Source organism: Myxine glutinosa, chromosome 13 (assembly GCF_964187855.1).
Source record: "Myxine glutinosa chromosome 13, kmMyxGlut1.1, whole genome shotgun sequence".
Lineage (NCBI taxonomy): Eukaryota > Metazoa > Chordata > Myxini > Myxiniformes > Myxinidae > Myxine > Myxine glutinosa.
Window position 1 is genome coordinate 40,684,184 of NC_136273.1, and position 26,879 is coordinate 40,711,062.

The window sequence follows — 26,879 nt, forward strand, 5'->3', positions numbered from 1 at the left end:
TATTTGTTTGTTGGTAACAATTGGTGTGGCTTCACCATTGATCTTTGACATACAGAATAACACATTTTACTGCCGTAACTCCCCTCGGGGCTCGGAGGTACACCGTGACCAGGGGGTTTGGGGAGGAGCACGTAACAAGGTAACAATGATATCGCTGATACCCAGAGTATCCTGGGGAGTGACGTTAGTGATGGCACGTCCCCCAAGCTCAGTGGCTGTTTTCAGTGTTTGTCTCATCAGTATTCCGCGTGTGTGTCTATGTATGTATGTATGTATGTATGTATGTATGTATGTATGTATGTATGTATGTATGTATGTATGTCAGCTCTATTACGAGCCTTAGCCCATGCAAATTTTTTTTGTTTAATGACACAACACTGCATTCAGGCTTTGCATTCAATTTTCGTCTCATCAGACCACATAATATTTTGCCTCATAATCGCAGTCTTTCACGTGCCTTTTTGCAAACTCCAGGCGTGCTGTCATGTGCCTTTTTCTCAGGAGTGGTTTCTGTCTGGCTACTCTCCCATAAAGCATGTGGTGAGGTAGAAAGAATTAGGAAGTGGCCGTGTGCTGTATGCAGGAAGGGTGTCGGAGGGAACTCCATTCAATGTACAATGTGCGCTGAGTGGGTTCATCAAAAATGTTGTGGTCTGAGAGGGTCATTAACCAGTGTGGCAGCTACATTCAAGTGTAAGGTGTGCACAGAGGGAGCTGCAGATGGAGGAAATGTTGAGTTGGATCTTGGAGACAGCATGAAGCTGGAAGGTGTGAAAACATTTTATGACATAGGAGGCATGCTGAAAGGAGAAGGTGGATCAGACTCCGCGATGGTTGCTGGAGTGAGATACGCATGGAAGAAGTTTCGGGAACCGAGTGGTGTGCTGACGAGGAGGGGAGTGTTGTTGAAGCTGAAGGGAAAGGTATGTGCTGCATCTGTGAGAAGTGTTATGATTTATGGGAGCGAGACATGGGTAATGAACGTAGAGCAGCAACGAAGGCTGGAAAGGGTGGAAATGCGAATGGTTCGGTGGATGTGCGGAGTATCGTTGAGAGAGAGGAAGACGAGACAAATGATGAATTGCGGAAGATGATGGGAATAGAGCCTGTGATGGATGCTGTGAAGTGAAACAGGTTGAACTGGTTTGGTCATGTGTTAAGGAAGAATGAAAGTGACTGGTTGAGAAGAGTGATGGAAATGAAAGTAGAAGGAAGTAGAGGACAGGGAAGACCGAGAAAGACTTGGCTAAAGGTGGTTTGAAGAAGAAATGCAGGCAAGGGGGTCAACAAGGGGAGATGTAGAAAATAGAGCAAAATGGAGAAGAATGTCATGGGGCCCGCAAGGCTAGCCCGGCTCTAGAAGGGAAAATGGCCTTAAAATGCCTGTTGTTGTTGTGTTGTTGTACTCTCCCATAAAACCTAGATTTCTGAAGTGCTGCAGAGACTGTTGACCTTGTAGCAGGTTCTCCCATCTCAGCCAAGGAACTCTAGTTTTGTCAGAGTGGTCATTGGGTTCTTGGTCACTGTTACATGCTCCTCCCCAACCCCCGGTCACGGTGTACCTCCGAGCCCCGAGAGGAGTCACGGCAGAAAAATGTGTTATTCTGTATGTCAAAGATCAATAGTGAAGCCACACCAATTGTTACCAACAAACAAATATTGTATTAAGATCACACAAGAATAACAGTACAACAATAATAGTAATCCAAAGTACAATCAATATATATCCTATGATGGTACCATCAGTTTCGTAATATATAACTCACTGTGCTCCAAGTGAGTGAAACAAGAACAATTCCAATGTCTCTAATCCCGGCTTCAAGCCAAAGTCGTTTCCGGCTTCAAGCCAAAGTCGATCCGCTCCAGCGATCGTCAGAACAATGTCCAATCGAGACCAGAATCCCGTTGGGTTGGCAGTTACAGTCCTGCTGCCAAAGCTGCGCAAATGCGCCCTCAAGGCGACTGGGAAATCCAAAGGCGCCCTCCAGGCGACTGAGAAATCACACCCTTGGGTATGGAAGTTTCACGGCGCACGGTCGGTGAACCGCAAATTAACCTTCAAAAGCCACGTTACGCGCACGCGCGCGCACGCACGCACGCACGCACGCACGCACGCACACACACACACACACACACACACACACACACACACACACACACACACACACACACACACACACACACACACACACACACACACACACACACACACACACACACACACACACACACACCAGATAAACGTCTGAATGCGGTGAAAATGGCTGAAGCGAAGCAAAGACCTTGCGCGATGCGCAAAGCGCGTGAGTCAAAATGGCCGACGGCCCATTCTCGAAGCATAACGGCCCGACGATGATTCTCCTCGGAATCCACCGCAAAACCTGACACAGGTTGATCTGTCACAGCGATAACAACTCTGTTGCAAGAATCCCTTTCCCGGGAAACCCGAAGTTCGCTCGTGACCTCCGTTCGTCAACGTTTGCTCCAGAACTCAAAGCAGCTCGGGTTTTTTTGTCGAACTCACTCGCTCCGCCTTCTTCTCCTCCTCTTCCTCTTCGTCATCAGCCGGTTCCGGTTTCATTTAAAACATTAACTTTTTTTTACCTTTTGAAAATAATAATTTCTATTTCCCTCAAACGACAACAATAATAATACATGGAATCAAAAATGTTTACAGTGGATGAAAACCACAACAACGGAAGTGACGAATCCGTAACACTTCACACAAAAAATTTCATTTTTTTTTTTTGGGGGGAAAAATTTGGGAATGTTAGAAAAATTCCAAATTTGGGAATTTGGGGAATGTTAGGGAATTCTATCCCGGACGAGGATGTCAGGAATTTTGTCAGCAAAGACGAGCCCCCAATTTCAATTTGGGCCAATTTTGGACGAGCCCCCAATTTCTCGGACGAGCCCCCATTTTCTGTTTTTTGTTTTTGTTTTTTGGTTCAGGCAATACGAACAGGTCAGATCCCTCCTCTTCATGCTGGGTTTCAATACAGACAGTCGCAGCTCGTGCACTCTGACTCGCTTGGTTCGTGCTGGCAACGCGGGCAGGCGCAGTTCGTGCATACCCTCGGCGGACGCATCCTTCCCTTGTCTCACCTTAGTGCTGAGAGGAACGTCGGGGCTCGGTGCGGCCGAGCAGGAAGGAGCGCGGGCCTACTCGCTTCACGTTCGGCGGCTGGTGGGTGAACAGACCAAGGCACATGTTTCCCGCACAGGGACGCGGGACCTGTGATGACCCAGGCGGTCACGAACGCTAGCGGAGTGCAGGCAAATGCACCACACATTTTTACTTTCGTTGTTTTATCTCTCCCTGCGTCTTTTTCATGAGTCCGTGTGGGGGAGCCCCAATTTAGGAATTAGTTTCACCGCACATTTCTTGTAATCCTGGCATTTCTTTTATTAAAAACCCATTGTTTGTTGCATTTTAAATTCTCGTCTGTCTTGTTTAATTGTCGCGGGTGCGAGGATGCCCAGTGGAATCTGTGCAGGTAAGAGCCTTGCTGCACTCCACCCTCGCACGTATAAGCAACACCGCCATAGTTTGGCTGAACGCCTCGGAGTGTAAAGCTCGATCGGCCATTCCTCACCTTGGGTGTCTTAATACCCCCCCCCCCCCCCCCCCCACCGTCAACATGACAATACTTGCTGCAGGCACTGTATGTCATCTCATCTCATGTCGATTCTCAAAGATGACATCAAATGGGTCGTGATGTCCGGATGCTTGTCCGTCCTTCCATTAACTTTTTTTAAATTTTTGCTACTCCTTCCTTAACACCCGACTGATTGTTCTGAAACTTGACATGAATAGAAGACAGAAGCCCGCACAATCATTTGGCCTTCGGTTATTCGATTTAGGACCACGGGTTCCCCACCACCCCACAAGAGATGGGGGTGGGGGAGGGGGCGAGTTACCCCCTAAAACTTCAGATTCCTGCTCGTCCCTTATATACCAACTGATTGCTCTGAAACCCAATATAGCCAGCCCTTCTACTCGATCAAGAGATGACCGTCAGCCCACTCAGGGCTATATAATTACCAATTATATTACCCTTTTTATTAATGACTTGTATTCAAGTAAACCTACGTGTAAAAAAAACAAAAAAAAAAACATTACCAGTCATATTTAAATAAGAATAAACCTCTTCAGGAAGTGGTCAAAGTTGGAGGTATGTTTTCTTTTTGCTTCTTCAATGAACGTGGATGTATATATTGTTCATCAAGGGCACATTCATTGGAATCCAATGGACAAACTACAGACTTGGCATTTAATATGGAATTTTTTTTTTGTGGGGGTGAACTTACTTTTCAAGATGTCTTAGAACCAAAAGTTCAGTGGAATTATGTTGAAATTATTCTAGATTTTGTTAATGTGACCTTTAAAAGAAACAAAAACCACATTTGACATTTCGAAACAAATAAATTGATCCTTGAAAGTGATGTAAACTGATATCGAACTCAATTCATGGACAGTACTGTGTTAAACTTCTGTACGTTTTCCAGAAGTATCTCTTTATTTTGCACATTAGCCAATTTTTTTTTTAACAAAAACAAAAGTTAAATTACGACAGGGATTACGGACAGTAAAATTACAGTTCAGTACTTCGTGTAACCCCCACGAGCATTCAGGAGAGCACGTACACGTTGAGGCATGCTGTTCACGAGATTTGCCAAGGTTTGGACAGGAATCGCATGCCATGCAGTGACAATAGCCTGCTGCAATTCACGCACAGAGGTCGGCTGCTGGTCCAAGTGGTCGATTTGACGTGTTAATTCTGCCCACAAGTTCTCTATCGGATTCATATCCGGGGACATGGCAGGCCACTCCATATGCTCTACACCATGGTCAGCAAGAAAGTGTTGGATCATGCGAGCACGATGAGGCCGTGCATTGTCATCTTGGAAGACAAAGTTTCCTCGAAAGGCTGCACGAGCAAATGGAAGCAATGTTTCTTCCAGAATGACCCTGTACTTGAACTGGTTCAGGTTTCCATTCAGAACAACCAGGTCAGTTTTTCCCCCTGCATGAAAAGCAGCCCAAACGGTCACCCCACCACCTCCAGCTTGGACTCGTGGCACTATACAATCTTTGTTGTAGGCTTCATGCACTTGTCTGCGCACTCGGATGCGGCCATCTTGACGATAGACCAGAAATCTAGACTCGTCACTGAAGATCACGTGATTCCAGTCTCCTGGCTGACATTTACGGTGCTCTCTGGCCCACTGCAATCGGCGCTGGCGGTGTTGTCTGGTCAGGCGTGGCTTTCTCAGGGGACGCCTGGAATGATAGCCTGCTTGAACCAGTCGTTGGTTGACTAGCCTTCTGGATACGGGCACATTTGTCAGTTGCTGCCACTCAGCCCTAAGCCGATTAGCTGACTTGGTACGGCCATTGCGGACTGACCGGTGCAGCTGGCGATCATCCCTCCTTGCGGTTCTGCGGGGACGTCCTGGCCTCGGTATTGGAGTAGGGACACCCCTCTGAGCATTTCGTTTCAGGATCTTTGACACCTGACCTTGAGTGATGCCCTACTGCCGAGCAATAGCACGCTGTTTCATGCCGTAATTTCGTAAAGCCAACACTCCATGACAAACAGCATTGTCGAGTTGACGGACCATCTCCAGAGGAAGCGGCAATACCTTTTGGAGACGTGCAGCAGTTGTTTTCCAATACAGAACGCAACAACCCTTGTATACCCGACTGTGAAGCCAATCATCAAATGCACCTGTCCGTACATTTTGCCACGCCACCTGTGATATAATCCTGTTGTTGACTTCTTGCTGTGACAGACAATCAGTGACATGGTTCTTTTAACAAATAAATCACCAAAGTGTAAAAGAAACTCACCACATTGATATACTGAGTTAAGAAAGTAAACCCAAGTCAAGAAAAAAAAAAATTCCATATTAAATGCCAAGTCTGTAGATGGTATTCATAGAATACTTACCCTCACAGTCAACTTGTTGCTCGCCAACTCTTCTGTTTTTGAACATTTTTTCTTTGATCCAATATGGCTGCCAGACCACGTGAGTGATGACATCATAAATTTATATTCTCGAATATGATTGTTGCATAGATCACGCTCAATACATTTCAAACTGATCAGACTAAGCGTTGTCCCTGTCGAATTATGACGTCATAATTATGGCACCAATGACGTCATCGTTAACAACACCTATTCCCCATATTGAGTTCTTCACAATGAGCCATGTTTCAATTTTTTCCATGCAGTGGTTTTGGAGATAGAGGTGCAACATTTTTCAGTTTTTCCAAGATGGCACCTATATCACATCACATGAGCTATGACGTCATGATTATCATTAAAATATTCGACAGGAGGAGGCACTCCTGTGGTGAAAATTTCGTGTCCATCAGACCAACAGTTGCTGAATTTTTTTAAATAATGATCGGATGGATGTGTTGTATTTGTCGAATTATGACGTCATAACGAAGGCACCGATGACATCATCATTAACATATCTTATTTCCCATGGGGAGTCAGTGACAATGAGCCAGGTCTCAATTTTTTCCATGGAGTGGTTTCAGAGATATAGAGGTGCGAAGTTTTTCCAAGATGGCAAATGTACCACGTGACCTATGACATCATAATATTCATTATAAGATTCGACAAGAGGAGGCCCTCCTATGGTGACAATTTCAGGTCAATCGGACCAACGGTTGCCGAGAAAATGAATTTTTAAAATGCAGACACAGCACACACACATACGTACGTAACTGAATGCTTAACCCCGCTTTTCGATTCATGAGCGCAGGGTAATAACGTCCAAAGTAACAATTTTACAATGCCTCTTAGACAATCTGCAGCACAGTAATTTATATATGTGCAAAACACAGTAGTTATTTCAGAAATTTTGCGATTTCCCTATTTGGTCGTTTAAAGATGTATTCTGGTGTCTTTATCAGCTTTGTAAGTTTTGAAAATGCTCCAGATTAAAAGGAATGGCTTATAAAATGATGCAAGTGTGAGTTGAGATTACGAATATCAAGAAGCAATGTAATAACGTGACACGAAAAAAGGCGACATAAACCGAGGAATTACTGGTCCTTTTCACTTCTCTATTATACACTCAGTGTACAAAACATTAGGAACACTTGCTCTTTCCATGAAATTGACTGATCAGGTGAATCCAGGTGAAAGCTATGATCCCTTATTGGTTGCACCTGTTAAATCCACTTCAATCGGCGTAAATGAAGGTAAAAATGAAAGATGAAATGTAAAATGAAATGAAAGATGAAATGAAAGATGAAATGAAAGATGAAATGAAAGACGAAATGAAAGTGTAAATCAGTGTAAATCAGTATAAAAAACAGGTTGAAGAAGGATTTTTAAGCCTTGAGAGAATTGAGACATGGATTGTGTATGTGGGCCATTCAGAGCATGAATGGGTAAGACAAAATATTTAAGTTTTAGCTCTTTCACAAGCCTCGATTCAGTATACAAAGTGACTTTGAATGGGGTATGGTGCCAGGTGCACCTGTTTGAGTGCATCAACAACTGCAGCGCTGCTGGGTTTTTCATGCTCAACAGTTTCCCATGTGTATCAAGAATGGTCCACCACCCAAAGAATATCCAGCCAACGGTAAGCCAGTGGTGGAAAACAGCTCATTGATGAAAGAGGCCAAAGAAGCTGAGACAAATCGTGCAGACCAACAGACGGGCTACAGTTAGTCAACTGACAGTCCAGTACAATATTGGTGCCGAAACACCCATAAAAGAATGCCCAATTCGTCGTACCTTGACACAAATGGTGTATAGAAGCCGAGAGTTCCACTTTTTTCAACAAAAAACAAGAACCTGCGGTTGCAGTGGGCTAAGGAACGAAAACACTGGACACTGGAGGATTGGAAAAACATTGCCTGGTCTGATGAATCCCAGTTCCTGCTGTTTCATACTGATGGGAGGACTAGCATATGGAGAACACCACATGAGTACATGCATCCATCATGCCGTGTGTCAACATTGCAGGCTGGTGGTGTGATGGTGTGGTGTGAGGTATGTTTTCATGGCACACATTGGGCCCTTGATAAAAGTGGAGTAACGTTTGAATGCCACAGGATATCTGAACATCAATGCCAATCAGGTGCATCCCTTCATGGCAGCAATGTATCCATCTGCGAATGGATTTCTTCAGCAAGATAATGCCACATGGCTAGGATTGTCCAGGAATGGTTCCACACACATGACAATGAATTCAGCTTCCTGCAGTGGCCTTCCCAGTCACCAGATCTCAATCCAATTGAGCATCTGTGGGATGAGATGGAACAAGACATTCGGAGTAGAGATCCACAACCAGGCAACTTGACAACTGTGGGAAGCATTGGACTCAACATGGTCCAACATCCCTGTGTAACGCTTTCGACACCTTGTAGAGTCCATGCCCCGACGAATTGAGGCTGTTTTGAGGGCAAAAGAGGGTGCAACACAATATTAGGGAGGTGTTCCTAATGTTTTGCACACCGAGTGTATGAACACTGCATGAAAAAATAAACAAGAAATATGTCGTGCATAACACGATACTTGCGAAATCCCTAAAATAAGTTGTTGGCCTATGATGACCTCAAAATTAATTGGTGGTTGAATTCAGTGACTTGGTGTGCAAATCCTCTTCAAATTTCAAGTTAATCGGATAAAAATTGAGAATTTTACTAATCTGGCCTACGTTGAACTTTTGGCCTATGTTGACCTCAAAAATAGTTGGGGGTTGAATTCAGTGACCAAATATGCAAATACTCTTAAAATTTCCAGTCAATCGGATGAAAATTGAGGATTTTAGAAATTTGGCTTATGTTGACCTTTTGGCCTATGTTGACCTAAAAAAAATACTTGGTGGTTGAATTCAGTGACCAGATGTGCAAATACTCTTAAAAGTTCAAGTCAATCGGATGAAAATTGAGAATTTTATAAACTTGACAAAGTTGGTGACCTTTGGCCTATGTTGACCTATTGACCTTTTGACCCCAAAAACAATAGGCTTCTTGCTGATGACCAACAACCATTTGGTGAAGTTTCGTGAAGATTGGTTGAAAATCCTGACCTGTAGGCAACTGACATATAATAAAAAAAAAAGACAGAGATGTACGAACAAACAGAATAACACAAGGCAAACCAATATACTTGAAAATCTTCCATTTTCGCAAGTAATAAAAGGAACAATCGCTTTGTTGGGAAGGTGGGGGGGGGGGGGGGGGAGGGGGAGGGAAATCGTACCTTAAGCCCCAGGCAGACTTTTAAAAAACGAATCGAGCAAACACTCATAACAGTTAGAGTCAAGGTGATAAACACTGGAATTGCACCTCGGTACCGATGTACACAGGACGGATGTACAGGCTGGCGATTGTCGATTTAGGCACCCAGTTTTTATCGAGCTCCACGAGCTGCCTCAAACACTCCAGCAGTTCCGCTTCAGGAAAATCCTGGGAAGAAGAACAAGCCAATCACATACACTAATCTTAGGGAAAGCATAACCTCTACGAGAGCTCGATTAACTCTGAGCCTTTGCAATACATTATGTACTTAAAAAACAAAAACAAAACAAAAAAAAAAACACCTTGAAATTGCAATATATCTATCAGGCTTTGTATATGACAGTAAAAACACAGGCTTGCCATTTTTTAAACCCTTGATATTCGAATTTCTCCTTGCGATTTTAGTGAAAATATCCAGCAGTCATTGGGGTACCAGGGTAGCACAACGTTGCTGAACGGGAGGGACTTCGGCGTATCATACGTACAGCTGTCTCCACCACATAAATAGATCATCTGTGGCATTTGAGGAGGGAAAGTTGAGCATCTGATCGGGACAGACAGCCCATTGGATACAATGGGAAGTCAACCTGGAAGATTTGGATTGTTCTGTTTGGATGTCCAAAGAATTTGAAGTGGACCACCTTGTTAAAAAAATACAACCGTTTTGTGCTACATTTGGTTTACTACACTAGTCATTTAATTTAAACAATTACCAGTACATAACCAAAGGGTGATCAAGTCACCCCCGACAGTGAAACACAGACACACACTCACACATCTCATTTTTTCATTTATGTTCCTCACAATTCTGTCTCTCTTATTCACAGGCGCGCGTGCACGCACGCACGCACACCTTCAACCCCCACCCCCACTCAACTTCAGGTCCTCACCCTAATGATTCAAACACTTCCCCACAACTACTCAATCCCCCCATACAATGAAAGTCCTCAATCCCACACATTCCCCCCCCCCCCCCATAGCCTCAACCTCCCCTTTAGAAATCTGTCCGAATTTTTACTCCTCCCTCCCCCCCATCCCTTCCTCACCATCCTCACCATCCTCCTGTTCTTAAAAGCAAGTGGCCATTCCAACATCAAAACAGCAGAATACTAAATGCTTTCTTTTCCCCTATCATACTATCACCGACTTCGCAGAAACTCATCACGGTCACCTGTCCAACTCACAATTTTAATCTACGATAGTCGGAAATAATGGCAAGGACCTGCGTAACCTCCACAGTAAAATCGCTGCTTGAGACAATGCCAAATAGTTATTTAAGTGGTGTATAAACAACAGGACGCTGCCTCAATCGCCAAGGCCTATCTTCACAAGGCTCATGACATCTATCAGCTCAAAATCCTTTTAACTGTTGCTTTGTTTGTTTTACACTGAAGGAAAAACTTATAGTGAGGGTGTGGCGATTGTGAATTTGACAGCTTAATAGAGGTCATTGACTTCACATTGCAGTTAGCACCAAAATGGCAGCCATAGCAAAGAAATTGTGGGTCGAGTCAGGTGAACTGTCCAACCAATGGGTGGAACCTGGACATATGGACAGACGCACACATGGCTTCTTTTATGGTATAGGTTGAGGCATAAGTATTTCAAAGTATTCAAGGAGAAAAAAACAAAAAAACATTAGTGTTTCCAAAAGAGTAATTGTTTTTTTTTGGAATCCTTTTAATCAAAACCGCGATACAGTACACGAGTTGAAAACCATTCTGCCCCTGATATTGTATTTCCATGCAAATGATCAATCCCGCTTTCGACTGTTAAAGTGAGCTCGCCCACAATTTATCCTGATCCTTTCCCAAAATACGCAGGTGCACAATGGGATGAAGATCAGCAAATCATGTGACGAGTGGGCGTATAAATCAATCGTGTCAAATCAAAAGACATCTTTTCTTGGCCTTCTGTAATCCTAATTATCTGTACTTTCTACAAGCACCAAGTCCGCAGAAGAAAGGTTGTAAAATATCAAGACGCTTGTTGAGTTTTCGCTCAACACTTACCATTGGGGTTGAGTAATGCAAGATACATTGGACTCATAACATTGAGATCAATTGTAATTAATAGAAACACGCTTGCATGCAATGACGAAAGGGAAGTTGAGGTTACAAGGTTTGGGGACGGGGTGGAGTGAAGGGGTGAATTTGTTGTGAGTGGAACAAAACACACAATCTTTATAATCCTTCAAAAGCACTGCTGTCCATGTATCAGTTGGGATCTCTAACTCGGGTCCCTGCAATCTGGAGATAGGTTCACAGCAAAAAGATTCGAATCACTGACGATTTGAAACTAATAACTGATGCATCCGATATTGGCCAATTTGAATGCAAACGGGACCACTTCTTGAGGTGGTTTCATTCAAAAGCATTCATTGGCTTTTGAGTGTTTTCAATCGTACACCACCTTTGGCAGAATCTGGAAGCAAAGCGCGTTGATGTACTCAAAGCATTGAGAGTTGTCAGGGGGCTTTAGAATTGTGAGTCTGAAAGAGGTGTTACACCAAAGGGGGTAGTGAACACCAAAGGGGAGGGGGGGAACTGAATCCACAGCACTCCAGACTGGGCGCTCTCAGTTTAGATAGGCAGTTTGTGGAGATAACGTTGATTCCATCATTCCATCACCTATGATGTAAACAGAACAAAAAGCTTGACTCTCTTACCGGGAGACAGGCACGCATAGCAGTGCGTCTCATCCGCGCCATGTTTAGCTGTGGGCGAAACATACGGATCTTTCCGTCTACTCCATAGAAAGCTTTCATTCCTTCAAAGAGCTGCAGAAAAAGGAAAGGGCAGAAAAGAAGTGAGAGAGAAGAGTGTGAAGAAAATCAACAAGAGGGACAACTCAGCAGCGCCACTCCCGATAAAGTAAATACAATGATCGGTAGATTTATGACCAAGATATATATCTATCTATCTATCTATCTATCTATCTATCTATCTATCACACACACACACACACACACACACACACACACACACACACACACACACACACACACACACACACACACACACACACACACACACACACACACACACACACACACACACACACACACACACACACACACACACACACACACCTTTTTCAAACAACGCACCGTTTCTCCCAGAAAATATTTGAAACTAAAAAAATCTTTTGATATCCACACATGTATTTCTTTTGTTTGCAGTGGAACAAAACGAAAAAAGCTGAAAATATTACAAAATCTTAGCTTATTCCACACAGAAATCCTAAAATGGCCTGGACAATATTATTGGCACCTTTTAGAAGTTGTTAGAAATAATTAGATTTCAAGCAGGTGATTCTCGTTCACTTTGGAATTTAACTCACCTTTGGTGAGTTGCAGGTGACTGCAAAATAAAAATCACTCATTAAACCAGTTTGAATAGAGAAAAGGGGTCATTTTGCTGTTTTGTGTCACTGTGTGCACCACAATTATTGGAGAAAAGAAACAAAACCAGAAAATTGTCTGAGGAGGTCAGACACAACATTGTAGCCAAGCATGGACAATGTCAAAGAGTACAAGTCCATCTCCAGAGACCTTGATGTTCCTGTGTCCACCATATGCAATGTTATCAAAAGGTTAAGGCCCATGGCACTGCAGCCAACCTCCCTGGACGTGGCCGCAAGAGAAAACTTGATCGAAGATTGCAGCGAAGGATTGTTCAAATGGTGGAGAAAGCACCTCGATCAACTGCCAAACATATTCAAGCTGACCGTCAGACACAAAGTATGATAGTTTCAACTCGCACCATCCGTTGCCAAGTCAATGAAAGGGGATTCGATGGTAGGAGACCCAGGAGGACCCCACTGCTGAGAAAGCCTGACTGGAGTTTGCCAAATCACACCTGAACAAGCCAAAATCCTTCTGGGAGAATGTCCTATGGACAGATGAGACCAAATTAGAGCTTTTTAGTAAAGCACATAATCTCTATGTTTACAGAAAACAAAAATGAAAATGAAGCCTTCAAAGAAAAGAACACCTTCCCTACATTCAAACATGGAGGAGGTTCAGTGATGTTTGGGGTTGCTGTGCTGCCTCTGGCAATGGGTGCCTTGAATGTGTGTATGGCATCATGCAATCAGGAGATTGCCAAGGAATTTCGGAGCGCAATGTTCACCCCAGTGTCAGAAAACTGGGTCGTCGCCAAAGGTCGTGCAGCAGGACAATGACACCAAACACACTTCAAAAAGCACGCAGTAACAGTTCAAGACAAAATGCTGGACTGTTCTGAAGTGGCCAGCAATGATTGCAGATCTGAATCCCATTCATTGAACACCTGTGGGGAGATCTGAAAACAGCAGTTGCGAGAAGGCACCCTTCAAATCTTGGAGAACCAGAGCAGTTTGCACAAGAGGAGTGGGCCAAACTGCCAGGAGAGAGGTGCAGGAAGCTCATTCATGGCTATAGGAAGCGCTTGACTGCAGTTATTTTGTCCAAAAGCTGTGCTACCAGATATTAAGTCGAGGGTGTCAATAATTTTGTCATTGCCATTTCATTTTACTTTGTGATTTAAAAGGATATATTAAATTCTGAATCAAAAACAAAGGTTCTGTGATATTAACAGTGAAATAAAGAATTGTGGAGGCCAAATACTTTTGTCAATTTCAACTTATTTTTCGAGAAAATTGTGAGTTATTATTAAAAAAGTGCAATGGTGCCAATATTTTGTATTACAAACGACTGTATTACATACATCAACACGACTGTATTATATATATATATATATATATATATATATATATATATATATATATATATATATATATATATATATATATATACAGTGGAACCTTGACTTACGAGTTTAATTCGTTCTGTGACCGAGCTCGTAACTCAAATTGCTCGTTTCTCAAATCAAATTTCCCCATTAAAATGCATTGAAATGCTATTAATCCGTTCCAGCCCGCCAAAAACCACACCAATTTTTAAAAAAATATACAGTATATATAAAAATATCTCGCGCTTTATATTTCACCTGTATGCAGCATACAAGTTGGCAGGATGGCCTGGACTGGAGGTACGCACACTTGACTCTAAAGTCTAAACTGTCCAGCCTGGGTTTGAATCCCGACCCAGCTATAACCTGTCATGGGTGAATCACAGGCAGGGTGATTCATCAATGTGTGTACCGCTAAACTGGGCGCCCCGTTTGCGTCCCATTAGTTGTTGGATGTTAAGGATCTCACCGTGTTTTCCACAAAGAGAAGGCGAGCTATCGCCGGCACTCTGAACAAGTTGTGGCCTGGCATGCTCTTCTCCTCTGCCATTATATACGTCCTCCTCGGCATCTTTTTCCAGAAGAGCCCTGTCTCGTCACAGTTGAAGATTTGCTGGGGGATGTATCGTTCGGCTTCTATCAGTTCGGCAAAAGTTATAATAAAATCTTCAGCTGCCTTCACATCCGCCTCACCAAGTCGACAACACGCACACCTCGCTCATGTTTTTCGACGATTGCGTGTTTTAAATCCAAGCACATCATCCTCTTCTTCTTCTCAGTACCGTGTTTTCCACAAAGAGAAGGCGAGCTATCGCCGGCACTCTGAACAAGTTGACGGCAGAGATACTGTACTTGCACGGCAAGATAACCACGTGACCAGAACCCACCTGGTGGCGTAAACTCAAAATAACCAACATGCGAAAACAAAAATGCAGCGCTATACGACAGAGATACTGTACTTGCACGGAAAGATAACCATGTGACCAGAACCCACCTGGTGGCGTAAACTCAAAATAACCAACATGCGAAAACAAAAATGCAGCGCTATACGACAGAGATACTGTACTTGCACGGCAAGATAACCACGTGACCAGAACCCACCTGGTGGCGTAAACTCAAAATAACCAACATGCGATAACTAAAAAATAACTAAACTAAATAACTAAACTAAAATAATAATAATAAAAAATAAATAACGATAACTAAAAAAAAAAATAACCAATAACTAAAAACCACACCAATGTTGCGAATATGGAATTTGGCCTCCATATCCGCTTGTAAATATTCCCCTATTTTCTCCAATACTCCCCAACTTTCCCCAATCCCCCATTCCCTAGTCCCATTGCATGTAAATAACAATCAGTAGAGCCGACCTTCCCCTTATTCCCCCATTAAATGTCGTGCCCAGGTCCACCGCACCACATGTAGACAACTTTCGGACATCTTCCTAGTTATTCTTATTCTATGTCAGTTAAGGCCTCGTCTCCATTAATGATGACTCTTCGTTGCACCAGAATGTGATTATATGGCATCAGTAGTGAGTTTAGGACCTTTCCCATACCTCCTCCCATCTTCTTCCCCAAACAACAACAATAACAACAACTACACCAACAATTACAACAACAACAGAGGGGCGGGGAGTGTGCGTCCTCACACCGGCTCGGTTACCCGCCATGACCATACGCTCCACGGCGTTACCCCGAAGGGGCTGGCTGTCAGCTCCTCGTCAGGGGCGGAGCCAGTAACCCCCCCACGCACCCAATGAGAAGCAACGTGCCGATTCCACGAGGCGGAGCTAACGAGCCGAGGGCGTGTCACTCCCCGCCGGATATACGCGGCCACGCGCCGGATGTGACGGGAGATGCGCCTCAGCTTGGAGAGAGAAGCCACCGCCACCCCCAGCGCGACGATACCTCCCCGCATCTTTGGACCGGACCGGACCGTACTGGACCCTGCTTTGAGCCAAGAGTGCACCTTGAGCCATCGCTACCCGCCTTTCCTAGCCATCAAACCCCCGTGTGAGTCAGCCGTTGTCCCGTGTGTCTGTCGTCTGTCCGGGGTTAATATAAGAGTGTGTCTAAGTGCCTGTCTTTCTGTGATTATAACTCTAGCCCCTGTAATCTGACCTTTCCGTACGAATATAATCTCCTCCGGAGGTCTTGAGAACTGAACCCTTGGTGTCGTATTGTGTTATTGTAATCCAGCCGGGTGTCTTCTTTTCCTTATTGAGCCAGCATCGCGCGACTTCGTCAACGTCGAGTATAGTCGGGTAATTTGTGCGGACACGACGGCCATTCCGCTCGGCCCACTTTAACATCAAAGTCGTGTCTGTAACAATTGGTGTCAGGAGTGGGATTCGAGGCCCGACCAAATTTTGAAAAAAAAAAACGAATAGAGGAAAAAAAAAATTTGGTCAAAATTTGGAGCGGCCGAAATTTGTTTTGTTTTACGAAACTCGAATTTTGCAAGTCGCGCTATGGCGGATCAAGACGGCTGGGGTCCGGTAAAGGAGAGTGAGGTAGGGTCGATCCAGGACCAAATTGAGGGACAAGAGGAGAGCGAAGCAGTGAGGGCGGCAGGTTCGCAAAATAGCGCCGTCACGCACGAAGTAGCGGGCGCGCAAAAAGGCGCCTCGCACGAGCGTGCGGTAGCCGAGCCGGCTGTATCAGCGGGCTTTAACATGCAGCCGATTGACATGCAGGCCCTCATTGCGCAGTTACAGGCAGCTGTACAGATGAGTATGGGGAGCCAAATTGAGCGATTGGGTGAGCGGTTGGGGAACCGGATGGATGCTCAGGGTGAGCGATTGGAGGGCCAAATGGGGGTAATGGGAAACCAAATGGGGGTAATGAGGGACGAAGCGAGGGGTACCGGTGAGAAGTTAGACAATAATTTTGAGGAGTTAGACAAGAAAATTGGGAAGTTAGACAATAATTTTGAGGAGTTAGACAAGAAAATTGGGAAGTTAGACAATAATTTTGAGGGGTTAGACAACGGGATAAAAGAAGTGAAAAATGGGTTAATGGGGGTAGAAAATAGAATGGCTGCCCAGGAGAATCAGATAGAGGGAGTGAAAACTGGGTTAACGGGGGTAGAAAACAGAATGGCCGTTCAAGAGAATCAAATAGAGGGAGTGAAAAATGGGTTAGAGGGGTTAGAAAACAGTATGGAAGGCAAATTGAGGGACATGAGGGACCAAGCGGAAAGGGAAGTTAAACAAATGGAGCAGCAGATAGAGGGGGTCAGAATGGGGGTAGAAACCAAACTGGATGCTCACAGGGAGGAAATGGAGCAGATGAGGGTGGCATCTGGGCAGGAGATGCAAGTGATGGGAGAGGAGATCAGAAGAGGAGTGAGTGAGGAGGTCGGAGGAGTGCGCGAGGAGGTGAGGCACTGTAAGGAGCGCATGGAGAAAGAGGTGAGAAAGGGGACTGTAAAATTGCAAGGTGGTATAGAGGAGTTGACGCTGGGAGTAGAACAACTGACAGTGGGACAAAAGGAGTTGGGGGACCAGGTAAAGAGGAACACAGCGGTAATAGAGGGTTTAAAATCGACACAGAAAGAGATGAAAAAGGACGTAGGGGTAATTAAAAAAGAGTGCCAGACGGTACATGAGGACCTGACGAGGAAAATGGACAAGGTGGTAGAGGTAATGGAGGTTAAAGAGCGGGAGGTGCGGGAGCACATAGAAAAAAATAAAGTGGAGTTAGAGGAAGAACTTAAAGGGGCGCACGAAGAGATGAAGGAGATGAAGCAAAAATTAGAAGAAGTGGAAGAAGGGGTGAGCGAAATTAAGAAGCGACGGAGAGAGGATAAGAAAGAGATAAAGGAGGAAGTAAAAGAATTGGTCCAAAGTCTGTGTTCGGATCGTGATGATGTGCTCATTAACCGGATGAGGGATTCGCAGGTGATGGAGGAGAAGCGAAGAGAAAGAGGACCCGGTGTAAGTGGTGACCAATATGGTCGTGCGTATGATGCGCCAGGTGATTTAATAAGCTTGGGGGTCGAGATAGACCCGGAAGTTCGTGAGAGGCCACGAGTGAGGTGTATGGCTGGTCCGGAGGGTATGGAACGAGAGGTGCGAGGTGTGGGTGAGCAAGGTTGTGGGAGTATGGAATGGGTAGCGGGTTGCGGAGGTGTGACCCATGCATCGACACCAACAGGGGTAGTTGTTGGAGGGACCGGGGAGGCACGAGAGCCCCTTGGGGGTAATGTACTGTGGGGGCCCGGCCGGTTCGGCCCCGCGCTGACCCCGCAAGGGGCGACGCACGGGGTCCGGCCGGCGGGCAACGACTCGCATACGAGGTGGTCCCACAAGGTCCCACTCGCGCCGTATGACGGCAAGAGTGATCTACGCGCGTACCTGGCGCAGTTCGACTGTGTGTGTAAGGGTAACGGTTGGGGTGAGGACGAAGGTGGAGTACACCTGGTGGCCGCATTGCGCGGCGCGGCGGCGGAGGTGCTGACGGCATTACCAGCGGGTGCTCTCACCCTGCCAGCCCTCCGCGACGCCCTAATTAATCGATTTGGAATAGAACAGCAGAGCGAGCTTGTTAAAGCTCAGCTCGCGCTGCGAAAGCGCAAGCCCCAGGAAGCCATCGGGGAACTTGCCCACGACATTCGCCGCGCAGTGGGGATCGCACATGCTAGCATGGCAGCGGATTCCCGGGAAAGCCTGGCGCTGGACCATTTTATCCAGGCCCTCCCGGATATTGAGCTCCGGCAACAGCTCGCCATGTGGCGCTCGCAGACTCTGAGCCAGGCGGCTGACGCTGCGGCCCGTTGGGAAGCAGCGAGGCCCCTGGCCCGGGGGGGCGAGCGTCTCGCAATGGCGGTCCACCAGATGGGACCCCCGATGGAGGGCGGACCCCTTAGGGGGCCCGCCCCCGACGTGGGTCCTGACCTGGCGGGCATGGTCCGGAGGCTGGTGGACCAGCGCCTGGCAGGACCTGGACCATGGCAGGCGGCCCCGGAGGTGGCCCGCGGTGGACCACGAGTGGGTAATCCAATTCGGACCTACAGGGGGGGGAATTTGGAATTCCGGAGGCAAGCACCTTACCAGGTGAGGTGCTATACCTGCAACCGCCTGGGTCACCTGGCGCGGCACTGTCGAAACGCGCGCCGGGATGATCCCCGGCAGTTGAGGTCCTCAACTCCGCCCAGGGGGGAGCGGGTTAGCCGACCCCAGACACCCCCCCGCCAGACCCCGGGAAACTAGAAGGTGTCGGGCACGTAGGGCGGTGTTCGGCAGCAGAGGATGGAGGAGAGCCCTCATTGACGCGACAGGTCATTTATTGTGGCCAAATTGGAACCGGTAGCCTGACAATTAGATGCAAAATTGCCGGCGTGGGGGTAGACGCCGTAGTGGACACAGGAGCTAGCGCCACGATCATCAGCCCTGTGGTCCTTGATTCGAGCGCAGGTGGCTGGGATAAGATCCAGCGCCTGCAAAATTATAGTTTGCAGCTTGCTACCGGGGTGACGGCCCCGATCATAGGGCGTGGTTCTGTGACCCTCAAGTTAGGGTCGGTAAGGAGGGAGATAGATGTTTGGGTGGCGGAGGTGTGCGACCCATGTTTAATAGGGTTGGACCTGTTGACTGCCAGCGGTTGTAAAATCGACTTGTGCCGGGGGATCCTGCAGGTGGGAGTAGAAGAGCTGCCGTTAGGGGGAGTGAGCACGGCCGAGAGAGCGGAGCTGGAGGCTTCCGAGGCCGTGACCATCCCCCCAAGGGCCGAGGCGATAGTGCCGGCCCGATGGGCAGCTCGCCCAACATGGCAGGAGTCCTGCGGCCTGGTCGAACCGGTGGCAGCGCAGTCCATACCGGGTTTAATCGTGGGCCGCACCCTTGTAAAAACGGACGGACCGGTAGTGGCCGTCCGAGTAATAAATATGAGTACAGAACCACGCACTATAGTAAGGGGCACGAGGGTAGCTGGCTGCACCCCCGTTGAGGAAGTCGCGACAGTGAGGGGCGAGAACGTCCAGCCGAGCCGACCCCGGGGGGAGCCTTCAATAACAAGTAGGAATTGGCCCGATCCCATTTGCGAGATGGTAAATCGTAGCAGCATAGAGTTGGGAGGTACCCAGAGGGAGGCCTTACACAAACTGGTTGGGTCCCATTTGGACCTCTTCTCCCTGTCCACCGAGGATATTGGACGTACGGGCCTGGTGAAACATCAGATCCACACCGGTGAGGCCCGGCCTATTCGTCAGGCCGCCCGACGGCTCCCTTGGAGCAAGAGGGCGGAAGCTGACGAGCAGGTTGAAAAAATGCTCGACGCAGGTGTGATCGAGCCCTCGGGAAGTCCTTGGATGTCACCTGTTGTGCTGGTCAAAAAGAAGGATGGGACCACGCGGTTCTGCGTGGACTATCGCCAGCTAAACAACGTGACACTCAAGGACTCATATCCCCTGCCAAGGATTGATGACACCCTCGATGCCGTTGCGGGCTCAAATTGGTTCACAACTTTGGACCTCAAGAGTGGGTATTGGCAGGTGGAGATGGATAGGGCAGGGAAGGAGAAAACGGCATTTTCCACAGGTAAGGGACTGTATCAGTTTACTGTGATGCCGTTTGGTTTGTGTAACGCCCCCGCCACCTTTGAAAGATTGATGGAGCATGTACTAGGCGGCATGCCATGGCAGTCATGCCTGGTGTACCTGGATGACGTCCTGGTACATGCCCAAACGTTCCCCCAGGCAGTAGCTAATTTGGACCAGGTGTTCGGGTGCCTCAGACAGGCAGGGTTGAAGCTGAACCCGAGTAAGTGCACTTTGTTTGCAAGAGAGGTGGCCTATCTAGGTCACGTGATTGGCCGCGAGGGGGTAAAAACAGACCCAGACAAAATTAAAGCGGTAGAGGAGTGGCCCGCACCACGTACCATCAAAGAGGTGCGGGGATTTTTGGGACTCTGCTCCTACTACCGGCGCTTTGTGGCGAAATTTGCGGAGTTGGCCCGTCCCCTCCACCGGCTTACGGAGAAGGGGACGCGATTTAATTGGACACGGGAGTGCCACGAGGCCTTCCAAAAATTGAAGGGGTGTCTAACATCCGCACCCCTTCTAGCTTACCCCACTAGTGACGGGACATTTACCCTGGACACGGATGCGAGCCAGGAAGGATTGGGCGCAGTTTTGTCTCAGACACAGGAGGGCGTGGAGAGAGTGATTGGTTATTATAGTCGGGCCTTAAGTAGGCCCGAGAGAAATTATTGCGTCACTCGCAAAGAGTTATTGGCTATGCTGGCTGCCATGAACCATTTCCACCCGTACTTGTACGGGCGGAAATTTTTGGTTAGAACTGACCATTCCTCCTTGCAATGGCTCCTTCGGTTCAAGGAACCGGAGGGCCAAATTGCAAGGTGGTTGGAAAAGTTGCAGCAGTACGATTTTGATGTGGCCCATAGGGCCGGGAAGGCCCATGGTAATGCGGACGCACTCTCTCGGCGTCCTTGTCTGGGAGAAAACTGCAAATTTTGTGCGAGACACGAGGAGAGGGAACAATTGGGCGATTCGGACCCGACCCTCGTTGTCCGGGCAACCCGGGTGAGAGGGCCAATTTTGCCACTAACTGCAGATGAGGAATTCGGAACTTTGGCATGGAACACGGCCCAGCAGGAGGATCCTGTCCTGGGGCCAGTGTTCAATTGGGTCAAATTGGGGCAAAGACCAAAGGGGGAAGAGGTCACCCCCCTCGGGGCACAAACAAAGGCATATTGGGCTCAGTGGCAGACCCTGGAATTGAAAGGCAACATCTTGTATCGCAAGTGGGTGGAGGTTCCCTCTGATCGAACTTCCTGGCTGGTGATAGTCCCTGACAAATTCAAGAACGTCATATTGCAACAGGTGCATGGTACCCGCTCCGGCGGCCATTTGGGCAGGACAAAGACAATATCTCGGGTCCGCCGGAGGTTCTATTGGGTGAATATGGGGCGCGACATACAGGACTGGTGTCGGAGATGCGACGCCTGTTCTGCCAAAAAGGGACCAGCACGGAGGATGAGGGCCCCCCTTCAATTACATCAGGTGGGGGCCCCCCTTGAGCGGGTGGCTATGGATATTCTAGGACCGCTGCCCCGCACCCGCCAAGGTAATAAGTATATCCTCGTTGTGATGGACTACTTCACCAAGTGGCCGGAGGCTTACGCCCTCCCCAACCAAGAAGCAGGGGTGGTAGCGCAGGCCTTCGTGGAAGGATTTGTGTGCCGGCATGGGATTCCACAGGAGTTGCACACCGACCAGGGACGAAATTTTGAGAGCAAATTACTAAAAGATGTGTGCAGTCTCCTGTCAATTCGAAAAACCAGGACAACGCCTTTAAGACCTCAATCTGACGGGATGGTGGAAAGATTCAACCGAACTTTAATCCAACAACTGGCACTGTTCACCACCACCCGTCAGGATGACTGGGACGAACATCTCCCTTATTTGCTCATGGCCTACCGAACCAGCCAGCACGGGGCCACCGCATGCAGTCCAGCGTTGCTTATGTATGGGCGGGAGTTACGGGCTCCCGCCGACTTGCTATGCGGTCCCGTGCCAGACACAGTGGTTAACCCGCCGAGGGAGGGGTACGCACGTCACCTAGAGGAAGGCATGGAGCTAGTCCATGCCTTCGCCCGCCGCCAACTCCATCTGGCGGGGGAAAAGATGAAGCGCAGGTACGACGACCGGAGCCAGGGGAGTCAATACGCTCCGGGGATGAAGATTTGGTTCTTTAATCCCCGGAGGCGGAAGGGAAGGTGCCCAAAACTCACCTCCCCCTGGCAAGGCCCAGGAGTCGTCCTGTCGCAAATCTGTGACGTGGTCTTTAAGATCAAAATGGGGCCACGAGCCCTCCCTCGGATCGTCCACGCCGACCGGATAAGACCTTACACCGGCGAGCAGGCGCCCCCGTGGATTGCCTCGGCTTTAGATGCCGAGGCGGGACCCAGTACCTCTGAATAAGGGGGGCTTATTAGTGCCAGAGGACTGGGGGATTGAGGAGCGATAGGCCCGGTGGGAGAGGGTGGCATCCCTGCCACCCTTCCCATGGTGGGGGGGCAAAGGAGCAATAGCTTATGGGGTGTATGGCAGTGAAAACTAGCCCGGGTGGGTTAGGTTATATGTGTGTAGGGATCTAGCGAAGATTGACATTAGGTGACGTTAAGTTTAGTTAGTGACTGATACCTGTAGTGGGGACGCAGGTAGATTAGTGTGGATGATAATGACGTGGGAGCGCAATAGTTTAAAGGGACGACTGGGAAGCGCAAGTTTCAGAAGGGAGTAGTTAGCTGAGATGATGCTGTGGTGTGAGAATTGAACAGGTGTGATTGCACAGGTGTGCAACTGGACAGGTGTGTGGAGCAGTGTATGAGTAGTGAGTGTTGTGGATCAGCGCGAATGCGCTTGGGGAGAGAAGGGTGCAGGTGGCACCAGGTGTGAAAGCACAGGTGTGCAAGTACAGGTGTGTGGAGAGAGTTGGAGTGAGTGGTACGGAGTGGTGTGCATGGTGCGAAGGTGTGGATGGGGGAAGAGTGGACCCCTTTCACGAGTACCCGGGGCGGGTAGTGTAAGTGTTAGGTAGAGGGTATAGGTAAATTGTGGTTGGATATTGGCATTTGTGGTGCGGTTGCAGAATGGTGTTGTGGATGGGTGCATTAGTGTTGTGGAAATGGCTGGGCGTGTAGCCTGTTAGTGTGTGTAGTTGGTTGGGCACTCCACCACTGTGAGGATGTCGGCCAGGTGAGGCCGCAGGTGGGCTCTGGGAGCCGGTAGTTGTGAGTGGGTGCCTGAGGATCCCGGGTGTGGATCGGGCAGCCCAGTGCCAGAGAGGGCACCGAGTGGGGAGAGTGCCAGAGGGCCTTCCCCAGGTAGTTAGGTTAGGGCAAGGAGCAGGTAAGCTCGGAGGCAACTGCAGTGGTGGAGGTGTGCAGGTGGGTAGACCCACTGGGAGAGGTACACGCCACAGCCCAGAAATTGTGCGAGGGCACCGGGAGATGAATCGGGGGAGTGAGACCCCAAATTGAAAAGCACCACAGTTTGGCCAATGGGAATTGGTTTTTTAGAACCCATAGTGTAAGAGGGCCAATGGTTTGGCCGGAGAAAGACCCCGGGTAGTGTAAAGTTGTTAAAGTCATTTAGGAAATAGTTAGGATTGATGAACCTGTCGCACCATACGCAGCCACTTACCTGTGGTGATGATGATGACTCCACACCTGTGTTTTCTTTGTTTGTTGCAGGAAATGAGATTGCTGTGGATTTGTGAGACGCATCACGACGTGGATGAGACATTGGGGTGATTCCATCTCTCCCTCCTTAGGAGGGACTGATGATGAATTGGTGATGGCAAATTTTGATGTGCAGTTGGAGATGGCAAATTTTGATGAGAGTTGAAAATGGCAAATTTGATTGGTTAGGAGGGAGAGAAGACGAATTTGGTTTATGGGAGGAACGGGGAAGACAGTAGGGATGTTTGTCGATTTGTAAAGTAGATGTTTATGGGTAGTGTTGTGTTTTGTGGATGCAGTAAGGGGTAAGGGAGGGGCCATGTAGGTTACCTGGTGGGGGGGGGCGTACGATAGGAACGTACCTGTCTCACCTGGTTCCCATGTGCCCCCAGTGTGCATCACCTTACATTGCGTGCATTTTTGCGCCCTTACCACCTTACTCACTTGTTTCTTCTTTTGTCTCCCACCTCCGAGGATCTGGCTTTGGGGTAGAGAGAGAGGAGAGAGAGGTGCTGGCTGCGCAGTTGTGGGCCTGCACTTTCGCTGTTTGCTGCCGGGATCGATACACCATATGGACCGCAATGTTTGTGGCCACCCACAATGGACCGCAGTTCGTTTGCGGCCAAGCACCACCCGGGGATGGACCTATGGGTCAACGTGGCACCTATGCCATACAGGTGAACCACTTTTAGTTACCACCAAGTGCACCACAAGAAGAGCAAGAGACACCTGCAGGGTTAGGGGTTGTCGAGTTTATTTTTATTCCAATGAACAATGGTGACTGCACCGATTGGCGGTGGGGTGGTGCTTTTGATGCTGGGACAGGGTGCTCTGCACGTTATTAAAGGCCGTCGGCCACAGAGCACTCGTGGGTTGGTGTATCGATGTTGGCAAGCGCGCTCTCTCTATGCATAACATCTGCATGTGTTCCTCCAAAAACAGGTCCTGGATCGTAGTGTAAATAGCAGCGTAGTCGTGTAAATAATGCTCCCTACCGGCTGTATGTTTAGTTTGAGAATTCTTTCCGGATTCGGTTATCCTGTGGGTGTGTTTCTGTGAGGAGAAGGGTGCAACGTCGCAGGGGGACATATTTACTCATTTGTGAATATCTGTAAAACTGTCGCACTCAGGGTAGAGTTAATAGTAGAGGGAACTACATTGCGTGCCACACTAAAGTAGGTAAAAATTTATCGGGTCGGGACGCCCCGAGGGTAGAGAAGGGTGCAATGTTGCGAATATGGAATTTGGCCTCCATATCCGCTTGTAAATATTCCCCTATTTTCTCCAATACTCCCCAACTTTCCCCAATCCCCCATTCCCTAGTCCCATTGCATGTAAATAACAATCAGTAGAGCCGACCTTCCCCTTATTCCCCCATTAAATGTCGTGCCCAGGTCCACCGCACCACATGTAGACAACTTTCGGACATCTTCCTAGTTATTCTTATTCTATGTCAGTTAAGGCCTCGTCTCCATTAATGATGACTCTTCGTTGCACCAGAATGTGATTATATGGCATCAGTAGTGAGTTTAGGACCTTTCCCATACCTCCTCCCATCTTCTTCCCCAAACAACAACAATAACAACAACTACACCAACAATTACAACAACAACAGAGGGGCGGGGAGTGTGCGTCCTCACACCGGCTCGGTTACCCGCCATGACCATACGCTCCACGGCGTTACCCCGAAGGGGCTGGCTGTCAGCTCCTCGTCAGGGGCGGAGCCAGTAACCCCCCCACGCACCCAATGAGAAGCAACGTGCCGATTCCACGAGGCGGAGCTAACGAGCCGAGGGCGTGTCACTCCCCGCCGGATATACGCGGCCACGCGCCGGATGTGACGGGAGATGCGCCTCAGCTTGGAGAGAGAAGCCACCGCCACCCCCAGCGCGACGATACCTCCCCGCATCTTTGGACCGGACCGGACCGTACTGGACCCTGCTTTGAGCCAAGAGTGCACCTTGAGCCATCGCTACCCGCCTTTCCTAGCCATCAAACCCCCGTGTGAGTCAGCCGTTGTCCCGTGTGTCTGTCGTCTGTCCGGGGTTAATATAAGAGTGTGTCTAAGTGCCTGTCTTTCTGTGATTATAACTCTAGCCCCTGTAATCTGACCTTTCCGTACGAATATAATCTCCTCCGGAGGTCTTGAGAACTGAACCCTTGGTGTCGTATTGTGTTATTGTAATCCAGCCGGGTGTCTTCTTTTCCTTATTGAGCCAGCATCGCGCGACTTCGTCAACGTCGAGTATAGTCGGGTAATTTGTGCGGACACGACGGCCATTCCGCTCGGCCCACTTTAACATCAAAGTCGTGTCTGTAACAATATATATATATATATATATACAGTGGAACCTTGACTTACGAGTTTAATTCGTTCTGTGACCGAGCTCGTAACTCAAATTGCTCGTTTCTCAAATCAAATTTCCCCATTAAAATGCATTGAAATGCTATTAATCCGTTCCAGCCCGCCAAAAACCACACCAATTTTTAAAAAAATATACAGTATATATAAAAATATCTCGCGCTTTATATTTCACCTGTATGCAGCATACAAGTTGGCAGGATGGCCTGGACTGGAGGTACGCACACTTGACTCTAAAGTCTAAACTGTCCAGCCTGGGTTTGAATCCCGACCCAGCTATAACCTGTCATGGGTGAATC

At 47.9% G+C, this 26,879-nt stretch overlaps 1 protein-coding gene and 1 long non-coding RNA gene across 8 annotated transcripts in view; one reads left to right on the forward strand and one right to left on the reverse strand.

The window, feature by feature from the left end:
- LOC137438867 (uncharacterized) overlaps positions 1–26,879 on the forward strand; it is a 137,873-nt gene that overhangs the window by 22,882 nt on the left and 88,112 nt on the right. The gene's annotated exons all lie outside the window — the stretch shown is intronic.
- The window catches only part of LOC137438865 (branched-chain-amino-acid aminotransferase, mitochondrial), a 115,993-nt gene that overhangs the window by 21,556 nt on the left and 67,558 nt on the right, over positions 1–26,879 (reverse strand). For all 7 annotated transcript variants that reach the window (XM_068134298.2, XM_068134303.2, XM_068134299.2 and 4 more), the window contains 2 exons: positions 11,943–12,053; positions 9,323–9,442 (listed from right to left, as the gene is read on the reverse strand). In XM_068134298.2, the coding sequence (XP_067990399.2) occupies positions 9,323–9,442; positions 11,943–12,053 (231 nt within the window). The remainder of the gene's footprint in view (positions 1–9,322; positions 9,443–11,942; positions 12,054–26,879) is intronic.